This window comes from Parambassis ranga, chromosome 22 (assembly GCF_900634625.1).
Source record: "Parambassis ranga chromosome 22, fParRan2.1, whole genome shotgun sequence".
NCBI classification, from domain to species: domain Eukaryota; kingdom Metazoa; phylum Chordata; class Actinopteri; family Ambassidae; genus Parambassis; species Parambassis ranga.
Window position 1 is genome coordinate 8,571,695 of NC_041042.1, and position 10,983 is coordinate 8,582,677.

Consider the following 10,983-nt stretch of genomic DNA (forward strand, 5'->3'; position numbering starts at 1 on the left):
TAAGTGTATTATGTCAGATTATCAGTTTGTCTTTATTGGTGGAAGGTGTTAATGTTTCATGCTCCTGTGTGTATACTTGTTTTTCTTTGCAGAGGTTCCTGACCTCTGACTTACTGGTACCCAGATGAGGGCTGCACATATGTAAATATGTTCAAAGTTTTATTCTATTTTTTATAGTTCAAAGCTGGTTTCTGTGGCGATAGTTTTGCACCGATGGTGATGTGTTTCATGTTAACCTGCTGTGGCAGAGGAGTGAACACAGACAGCTGTTAAACAAACAGACGTATCTAGATGAATTTGCATTCAGACAATGGCTTTGAGCTTAGCACTCATGTGAAGCTTAAATTTGTTCTTGTCAGCGGCAGCCCGACCTACCATACTTTTTTACCAGGAGATTCCAGGCAGGCCTGCTGGTCATGGAGGACCATGACTTGATTGTCATGTACTATTTCTTATTCCTGGTTGGGGTCAGTAGTATATTTGCACCGGGTTGAGGTGCAGATATTGCCACCCTGTGTTCCTTCTTTGAAACTGCAACAACAAAGTGTCAATGACATGTTTTATAAAAGCTGTTACATTTATTTTATAAATTTTTAACTGTTAAGTTTTTAGTTAGTTTTTTAAATCAGCATGCACAAATCCTGGTAAGCTTCCGTGCTCATTGGGAGCCATCCTATTTGTGTTGGTTGTGAGGACATGGAGAGACCAGCTTCTTAACATTTTCTTTATTGTTCTCTCTTTCAGTGGCTCATGTGCTGTTTCATGTATCTTTGTAATTTGAGATGATTGTTTTCTGTTGTATTGAATTTCACATGAACCTTCTGTGCTACGCAATTTCCATTAACAACAAATTTACCCTGTGAATTTAACAGTGCACTTGAAAGAGCCATTAAACGGTGTTGTGTGCCTTCAGTAAAGAGAGAGATCATTCATGAAGAAAGCATAAAGTCCACAAATATTTATCTTTTGAACTTTTTGGTCAGTAGTATTTAAGGATGGCAACAGTTAATGCAGCTATCCACAAAGTGATTGAAGTCTTGTAGTTTATAACAAGGATAAACTCATTAAATCGTAATTATAATTCTGTGCATGTTGCTGTTGTCGAAATTCCCTTCACACGAGTAAGGTACACAACCAAAATATACTAAGGAAATTTACTATAAACATAGAGAGAATAAAAATAATGTGCAGGTGTCACCTTGTCATCACTATCCACAGATGCATGCGGGTCAGGCAATGATACATTTTTAAATGTTCACAGTTCAGTCAGTGATTCAGCAGCCTGATGGCCTGTGGATGGAAACGGTTTTTTAGTCTGGTTGTCCTTGCTTTGAGAGCCAGACGGCAGGAGTGTGAACAGTGTGTGCTGTGGGTGAGTGCGGTCTTTGATGATGTTGTGTGCCCTCTTTGTGACCCGGGTGTTGTAAATGTCCAGTAGTGGTGGAAAGGCTGCTCCACAGATGAGTTGTCCAGAATATTTTTAGAGTAGATACAGACACTACAGAGATGATCAAATGTAACATCATCACCAACATCCACCACTGATGATGATGATGTTACAGTCTCCCCTTCAGGTGCCCTTCTCCTGCCAGTACACAAACCAGTTTTAGGTTGAGACACACATGCTAAAATCTCTGTTTAGAAATGCGATTCATTAACAACAATTACAGTCACAATAGTGTTATCTAAGGTGTTATAGTTAACGTTTGTAGTCCTCAACTGAAGCAGACATGTACCTATCCAGACAGGCTGCAGTATTTATTGTGAGCCATCACATCTTAACTGAAGTTTATTTTGTTGTACTTTAAAAGGTGTCCACACTGTGGAACCTAAGTGACCATGTGTCAACTGAAGGAAGGCCACAGAGTAGTGCATTCAGTTCCATTCATCTGGTTGGCAAAAGACAACATAGAAACTATCCATGATTCTCAAATAATAGTGCCAGAAAAGGACATGAATGATTTCATTCATAAGCGTCTTCATAATTATAGTTACAGCCTATTTTTGTGTTTGGTGTGCCTGTGTAATTTGAGATTATAGTTTTTTGTTTGTTTTTCTCTTGCTGTAAGATATGGGACATTTGTAAAGAAAGCATAAACTCTAGAAAAATCTTATTTTATGAACTTTGATGTGAGTATTTGAAGATGGCAACATTTAAGAAACATTCCTACTAATTGTGACTAAATGCTAGTATAATAAATACATATACAATACTAATTAAATACTGATATATAACACTGAACATGTTACAACTGTTTAATTAATGTCTGGTATGAATGATAAAAACATTAAACACAGTCAGTTAAACCATACGCTATGTAGTAGTGTTGCATAACATTGATTTGCACTATGGCTAAACTAAGAGGACAGTTCTTAAGTGGTTTTTGGTTTATGTCTTATCTTTAAATGAGTTAATGCCTAATGCTTTCTCAAGTGGAAAAACTAGGGCTGTTAAATGTCTGTGGCAAGTGTAGGAATAAGGCTAATAATTTTGTCTTCAACTGCAAATATGAACTATGGAATAAATCTGGCCCATCTTTACTGTGCTCACCTGCCAAATAAAAGGCCATGAAGGACATTGTCACAGCCAGCATACAATGGGTTGCGAAAATTGTTTTTGCAATAGAAGTGAAAATAATGTGTTGCAGTGGAAAGATGGTTAGATTTTCAGTATATGTTGTGGAAACAGTAGCAATAACGCTGAGGTGCAGGTCACACCACAATGTTTGGGCGGCAATTGAAAAAGACCGACGAGGATGGGATTCGAACCCACGCGTGCAGAGCACAATGGATTAGCAGTCCATCGCCTTAACCACTCGGCCACCTCGTCTGATGACGTAGTTCTCGAATATGACACTTGTGGATGTTACCCAAATTTCAAAGATTTCAAAGCAATGACGGACAATTATTTCCTCAAAATCCCGAGAATATGTTTTTCGTCACGTTATGTACACAAACTGTTTGAGAATAAGGTCTCACCATAGTAATACACGGTATAGGGTCTTGCTACATCTGGGGAAACACAAATTAGCTAAAACACTTGAAACAACGTGCACATTAGGTGTGAATGTGTTTACTATCGTCTATGCTTTGTCGTCCAAAGTAAATATGGATGCAGTAGAAGTTTCTGACCACCAGAGAGCGCCAGACACTCGTATATTTAAGTGACGGTCTAGGCAGCAAATAAACATGAGTCTCTCAGTATCAAACACAGTATGGTGGCATGTTTATTACACGTTTCATTAATTTTGTGAGACACTGCACTGGGTCGAGGTCTGTGGAGGCTCACTCTTGGTTATTACCAAGACTTTAAATCAAGGTAACCGTTTCAGTTTCAATATTTCAAAAGGTTTATCATAAATATGCTGCAGAGTATTGTTTAATGTTAAAAATGTGATGAATCAGCGTATAGCTATATAGCCAACTATTGCAACTTGCAAGTTGGCTACTCGACATTGAAACTACATCCGACTTGTATTGTTGAGTTTCTACTCTATCACTGATGTCTTGTGTGTGCAATGATGGTGTCAATCATAACAAGGCAGGACAAAGAAAGAGGGGATCAAACATTTATTTACCCTTATTAAAAGTTACAATAAAACCATTAACATCTTCAAACGATAGCAAAATAAAGAGAACCAAAAATATCGGCCAAAACATATTTACAGAGACAGTTTGCAGATAAAAAGCTCACATTTTGTACACAATCCCAACCCCTGTTGCGTCATAAACTCTGAAATGTGAACACTGCAATACTCAGAAGCTAGAATGTGGTTTTAGCCAGAAAAGGAATCAAAATGCACGAACAAAGACATAGCTCTTTTGTCCACCTCCCCTCCTCGATTTTCACTTTTCTATACATGACAAAATACTTGAAATTTGGGGGTAAAACATAGGAATGTAGAATTCTAAAAATTAATAAGATCATTTGAAAGGTTTATGTGTCCATATAACAGTCATTTCGAGTGAAGAAGATGGTACGCTCCCCTCTGCGGTGGTGACAATTTTTAGATCCCAAAAAAGATGAGAAAACATATGATGTTATAGGGCTGCCACGCTGTTAAAAAAGGATGCTTCTCCATGAATTGGGAAAATAAGTCAGTATTCCTGATTCGCTCCACATCCAATCCATTACCTTCGCCGCACGCCAGTCCCTGTGTGTACCATGAGGGGGGCGACACAAGCCGATGCTATCATGAGAGGGCCCGGTGAGATCCGTCTGTCGAAGAACTAATAAAGGCAGTGAACTGGTGGTTGAATCAGCAAACGTGATATATCCTTTGTCTTCTTTTGTAGTTTTGTTTATAACTTTAAGAACGTGGCACGAGTCTCTCATATATATATTTATATACTTTAATCTTGGAAAATCAGTTCAGGTGCTGTGGCGGGGTGCAGTCACTCTGCCTTGGCCTCGCCCTCGGGGGCTGCAGGTGTCGTATCCTCAGCGGGAGCAGCAGCCTGCTCGGTCGGGGCAGCCTCTGTTGGTGGGGCCTCCTCCGCTGCCTTGGCTTCTCCCTCAGGTGCAGGAGCAGGAGCCTCGTCCTCTTTGGCCTCTGCAGCTGGCGTCTCCTCTTTGGTTTCCTTGGCCGTGTGGCCATTCTCCTCTGGCTTGTCCTCGGTTGTTGGGGAGGTGGCCTCCTCCTTGCCTTCCTCACTGCCCTTCTTGCTCTTCTTCAGTGAGATGCCCTTGAACTTGAAGGAGTTCTTCAGGGAGAACTTTTTCTTCTTCTTGCCCTCCTTGGTGGCCTCGCCCTCTGCTTTGGCAGCTTCGCCCTCGGCAGCAGGAGCAGGCTCGATGGCATCCCCGGTGTTGGCCTCGCCCTCCTTGGCTGGTTCGGCCGTTCCATTCCCATCTGCTGCAGCCACTTCCCCATCGGGCTTGGCTGAGACGTCGCCATTGGTTTTGACATGGCCGTTCTCCTGCAGAGACAAATACTCATTAGTCATGGAATAAAATAAAACACTTGGCCTGATACTTTAAACACAGATGGGATGACTCCTAGGAATTGTGGCCTTTAACGGTAGCCGCCTGACCTAAGTGTGGTCCAGAGGGGAGAATTCAACAGCTGTCTGCGGGACCTTCACCAGACGCAAGGGGGCAGTAGCGCTGCATCAAACCTACATCTACACAGACAGCGAGCTGGGGAACAAAGGAATCCCCGCCTGGTTTCTGCTCTTTTTCACAAGCTGCAGCTCACATCTACCAACTCTCCCTGTGTGAGCTCCGAGCGCAGCCACATGCCCCTTCTACCACTGTGGTGATTAAGACAAAAACGGGTCCTGAGAGGAGGGAGGTGTTTGTTCTGCCATAACATAATGTAAATTCTTTTATTGGAACATATGCCACCCATCCATCAATAATTTATTCTCCACAAATCTATCTACATAGAAACCCCAAGCAAATGTGTGACACTTTGGTGGAAACTGGGTCTGAACTGGCGCCTGTTCGCGCTTTGTTTGCAACTCCGCAAAACGCGCCTCCAGCAGAGCGCATTTGCATCCTTTGCACCGCTCGCCTCACATCTTTTGTTCGACGTGAAAGCGGCTGTCTGGGAGACCGCAGCCAACTCATGAGAGAGAACACGCTCCAAACGCACTTTTCTATCAGATTATGCCATTCTGGCAAAATAAAAGCAACAGCTTGTGGGCAAAACAGCCTCACAGGCAGCAGACAGAATTAACAAAGGCAGTTCTGGTGCGCGCTGAGCGGGGACGAGCGCGGACACTCGACGGCTGCTCTGCTGGAGGTCCCCTGGATTGTGGTGATCATTCTTAAATTAAGTTTGATTTAATTAATTAGTTACTCATAAGGCATGAGTTAGTGAGTAGAATAAGAGGAAAGAGGAACGGCTACACTCCCCCCACAGCCCTGCGCTGTGACACCCATGCTGCCAGTGGGCGTTGGGTGCCATGTGGCTCCCCGCTGATTCTCGCCACATCAGGCCTACTTTACTCACCTGGCCGTTGGCTTTGGCAGCAGCAGGGTCGGCGGCAGCTTTCCCCTCAACAGCTACTCCACCCTTGGACAACGGGGCTCCCATTTTTTCTCCTTTTGATGTTCTAAACAAAAAATAAAATCGAAAAAGAAAACCCTCGAGGAGTTTTTAGAATTTAAAAATCCAGCTCTTGAATGGGTCAGAACTTGCCCAGAGAGGTGAAAAAAATCCGACCAGATCTCCTTCTCCCTATAGCTATAAGGTTGGACACAAGATGATCCCCCTTCTGTGTGTGAGTGTACGAACCCCACGGCGGCTGAGCTCAAATTAAAGGATGGCAGGGAGACGACTGTGAGTATTTCAACCGCGCCTCAAAATCGACCAGCGTCTCCTCCCCTGGGCGTGCCAGCCGCGCTTTGTCCAATCTGGAGTAGGGGGATGGGCCTCCTTCACCCCGCTGTCACTGCAACAGTCTGCTGCTCAACTGGAGGGTCAGAAAGACTTTTTCCACTTTCAGATGCTTGGAAGATTTTGGACAAAATTTGTCCATAATGTTCAACGTGATTGTCAGAGTGTGAAATATAGTTTAGACACTCAAGATATCACTCAGATGTCGCTTGATTCAAAAGTTTTGCATCATGAAAATACAGGTCCAAATCTGCAAAACTATAACTTCCATCTCAAGTTTTTCAACAAAATTGAAGGATAATCAATATTTGTACAACTGTCCCGTCTTATTTAGTGTTTCCTTCAGGCTCCAAAGATGATTGAAGCCACACACCTGAAAAAGGAACTACTTTTTGGAGTGCAGAAGTCTCGTAGGATGCCTCCTTTTCTCATGTTTATAGTGTCCCTCTAGCTCAATCAATCCTCAGATGATCTTTATGATGGTGGAGAATAAACAGTTCATCAATGAATAGTGAGGAATTTTAATGGCCTCTGGATTTTGAGTGACACAGCCTCCATTTTCAACACTAAAGTTGTTACATAACACGCAACACTGAGTGGAGACTTTGTGAGGGCACTGGGGCTGCTTTGTCACTGTCACAGACACAGAGACAGAGAATCAGCTTGTCAGCCACTAATGAGGTCTCTTTGGCCAGACCAGTGAATCCCACGATCGCAGCAGTGACACTGCATTTTTTTTTCTCAGGGGCCAAAAGCTGATGGGTCCCTCTTGTGATCCAGTGAGGTCAGAGGTCATGTGTTTTAGGGCTGAGTTATGAGAGCCAGTGGAAGGCTTCTATAGTCTGGATATGTGCATTTATATTTGCCAGCTGCCTCCTTTGGAGCCGTTAGTCTTAATTCTGGCAACGTTAACCAAATGATCTTTTTCTTTCCCATCAATAAGGCCCTCATTTATCCCTCGGATGAACCCATGTTAACTAAATTGCACTCTGTCTTCCTGTCATTCTTACAGAACTTCATTAAGTTGAATTTATGATTTCCTCTTTTCTTCTAAGGCATCCCTTTGTAGGTCCATCTCTCTCACTCTTTAACTCTCCTGTCACTATTTCCATGAGTCTGATGGCCCCTCCACACACACTCACACGAACATGTCACCGCCATGGTATGCGAGGCATGCATACGCCACCAAAAGAATGATCTCCATCCATTCAGTGGGCTGAGATTCCCCAGAGTGGAATACACCCTCAGGGGTGCAACAAACCTGCACCTCCCCACCTCACTCCTGACCAACCAACACCACTACATACACTCTCCAAAACTAAGTCAAGGTAACCGCAGTCTCACCATCCAGCACATACACAATTCAAACATGGGTTTGGAATTCCTAGCTCTCTGATGTGGGATGCCAATACACTCTGATTTCAAAGGGGGGCAAGCCTCTGTTGCCCCTCAGACATGTGTCCATGTTGTCAATCATAAACTCTGTCTTTGGCTAAATCTTCTTCTGCACAGGCATTTTTGAGTTTAAACTGCTAAAACAGATCTTTAATGATCCAGCTATCAAAGTATTACCATTTCTTTTTAGTGCTGTTGTAGTTATAGGTTTATTTAGACGTAGCTTCAGTTAGCTTGGGCCCATTTAAAAACAGCTGGAGAAAGAGAAAAACAGGTGGTGCAGATGATTCAGAGTATTCCAACAAGGACTGCTTTACCATTAATTTAATATTGCACACAATCTAGAACAGCACACAGACTAATGATGATACATCGTGATTTCCTTGACAATAAGATTGTGGCTGGAGAACTCTGGACCCAACCTGCAACATGGGGCTCCTGCTGTTTGCACTCTTTTTTTCTAGTCAATGACCCTGTTTTTGCTGTTCATTCATTTTCATGCCCTGACAAATCCACACCATAAAGCCTCTATTGTCTATTCCTCTGCGAGCCAACTAATGCGTATCACAAGAAAAATATGCAAAAGAATCAGAAGAAGAATCAGAACCATGTCTCTGGGGTTCCTTTTACTTCAGGGAGAAAAAATGACAGTCACCTTGAACAATTACTTGAGCACATCAGCATGATGAATATGTAATTTCCCAAGGTTCCTTAGTTTGTCAGCAATTCATGCATACACAATCACACAAACAAGAGAGCACTGTTTCCTGTGTGCTTTCTGATTTGTTACACAGCAAATGCCTCAATAGTTATTGCAGTGCCACCTTCGAAGTCACTATCATAAAATATATTTTATATGCAAAATAAAAATGTACCAAAAATGCAAATGCAACACTAAGTTCCACTCAGGAGTGAATTTTAAACACTGTTGTATGCTGGGATGTAAAAGTGATTTTATATGTCTGATTTAGTTTGGCCTAAAAACAACATTTGCATTGCCGAGTGCCTAATTACAAGGAGAATCAGGTGGACAGCCCTCTTCACTGCCATGAATAGGAGTGCATCGACTTAAAAGAAAGCCCTTTGTAATGCTAATTGTTTCGATCAACTGGCTTATTGACTGCAAAAAGCCCCTCACCAGCAGGCAACCACAAAGCTGCACATGGTAGCCATCTTGGCCCGGGGTTTGTGCAGACATATCTGTCTCTCAGATGAGGAGGAGGAAGGAGTGCTAGTAAGAGCTTGGAAACGTAACCTCTAAAAATGGAGGGAAACCAGCGGTAAACACGTTGATGTGTGTAGATTTCTTCACAAATGCTTCTCTCCGTCTCTCCATGCCTAAGGTGGCAGACATGACGTGACATGCCGCCCCCCCAAACCCCCCTTACATTTGTACGTGCGTGCAGACATGCCAGGGAGCCGGTTACCATGGCAACTACTGCTTCCATCGACATCTCTGGCTGATGTTACAGGGGGACGCGGTTTGGTGGGAACTCAGAGAATGGAAGAGGATATGGCTTTGCTGGTGTTTTTGTTTGCCTTATCATCTGGGGTTTGTTTATTTTAAATGACTCTGACTCCCACAATTTATGCAGCAGAGACGCTCAACCTCTCTGTGACCACAGAGAAATAAGCATAGCTTCCTTTTAACCTTTACCCTCACTGCCTTCTTGTCAGATTCATTTTTCTATTCCACATCTTGCATTCTTTCTCTGTCAGTCAGACATCTTTGTCCTGTGTTTGTTCTTGGCACCAAATGTAACCATTGTCATAACATGCAGGCCAGGTAAGAAGGCAGCAACAGATGACGAGACAAGTAAAAGGGGAGGGGTGAAGGGTTAAGAAGCACAGAAAGTGTTGATGAGGGAAACGGGGGGAGGAAACGTCTGTGTGTGTGTCTCTGTCTCTCAGGCAGGGGTGTACAGTACAGTAGTAGGGCAGCTCATCCCCACTGGCAACGGCACTGCGGCGTTACTAGGTCAGTGTGCCATCATCTCATTCATCATCACAGCCGGCTCTTTCTCCTTCACTCTCCCTCCTCATCCCTCCCACATTTTGTTGCAGTTGTTCTCTTCCTCACACACACACATTGCAAAAACAGATTTGGAGACAGAATGGAAACCCCTAACAGATGTAGCAAAACAGCAAACATCATGCTTGACCCAACAGAACGTGTTGGTAGTTCAAGATTGAAAGAAGTGTCATGTTGGGACATGGTTAATTTTTTTTTTTTAAAGCTTGAGAAATTTGCCAAAAGGCACGGCTTACTTAACACTTATTGTGCTCTTTGCTCTTCATTAGACCACATCCAGGCTTACTGCAATAAGTCTATAGTTTGTGGTGCATGATAATCTGCATGACACATTAACAATAATCCACTATTCATGCAGACACCAGCTGGACTTTTGCATCTGCACCTTTCACCTAACAGAAGCCATTACATTTTTGCAGACATGGTGCCCAAATTAAATTTATTTAAAGTTCTACTAGGAAGCAAATCTAAGCATGCAGACATGACAAACTAACAAGATGACATTTAGCATGTAAGCGCTGGTAATGTGCACATGCTGGCATGCTGACTTCTGGGTTAAAATATCACATTTAGGTGCATCCACCATAGTGTCCAGGTTTTCATAAAATCCTCCTCTTTGCCATCTCAGGTCCAACATCAACAGCCCTCTTTAAGGAGTGATCATGATCAAAATGAGATGTTAAGAAGACACACAGACATCCTCCCTGCTGCTCACAAATAGCTGGCAGCATAAGTGTCATTTGTTTGATAAACACTAAGACATATATACGACAACAACCACTTGCGTGCAGCCACATGTAAATGCATTTACCCCCTGCTGCTGTTGCCCCACACAAACACAAGCTACGGACATGCACAGACAGACTCATTAGCTCAGTCCTGGGTTATCTGCAGCCGAGGCCTTTTTTTATTTTTTGGCGAGTCTGCTGTGAGATCATCACTCTCTCTCTGAGCACCCAATCACCCTACCCCCCACCTCCTCTGCCATCTTCATTATAATGCAGATTTAAAGGACCGAGAGGGGGATGGGATCTGGGGGGGATGGGGAGAGAGGAGGTTTGTTGGGGCTGTGGTTGGTGTTAAGTATGACCTGGCAGCCCCGCTGTGCCTCAGCGGGCAGTCCATAGTGGGCTAGGGGGAGGGGAGTCCAAGAGAGAGTGACAGAGAGAGAGAGAGAGAGAGCTTTGAGGGTTACCCCCTATCCTGTATACA

General features: G+C 43.3%; 1 protein-coding gene and 1 non-coding gene across 2 annotated transcripts; both read right to left on the reverse strand.

Moving 5' to 3' along the window:
- Positions 1-2,748: 2,748 nt before the first annotated feature.
- Positions 2,749-2,830, reverse strand: trnas-gcu (transfer RNA serine (anticodon GCU)). Its single transcript has one exon. It is a non-coding gene; the product is annotated as a tRNA-Ser (tRNA).
- Positions 2,831-3,555: 725 nt separating this feature from the next.
- On the reverse strand, positions 3,556-6,266 carry marcksl1a (MARCKS-like 1a). The gene is made up of 2 exons (XM_028396486.1): positions 5,958-6,266; positions 3,556-4,920 (listed from the first exon to the last, which is right to left on the reverse strand). The coding sequence occupies exons 1-2, from the start codon at positions 6,039-6,041 to the stop codon at positions 4,396-4,398; spliced, it is 609 nt and encodes a 202-aa protein (XP_028252287.1). The 5' UTR covers positions 6,042-6,266; the 3' UTR covers positions 3,556-4,395.
- Positions 6,267-10,983: the final 4,717 nt, after the last annotated feature.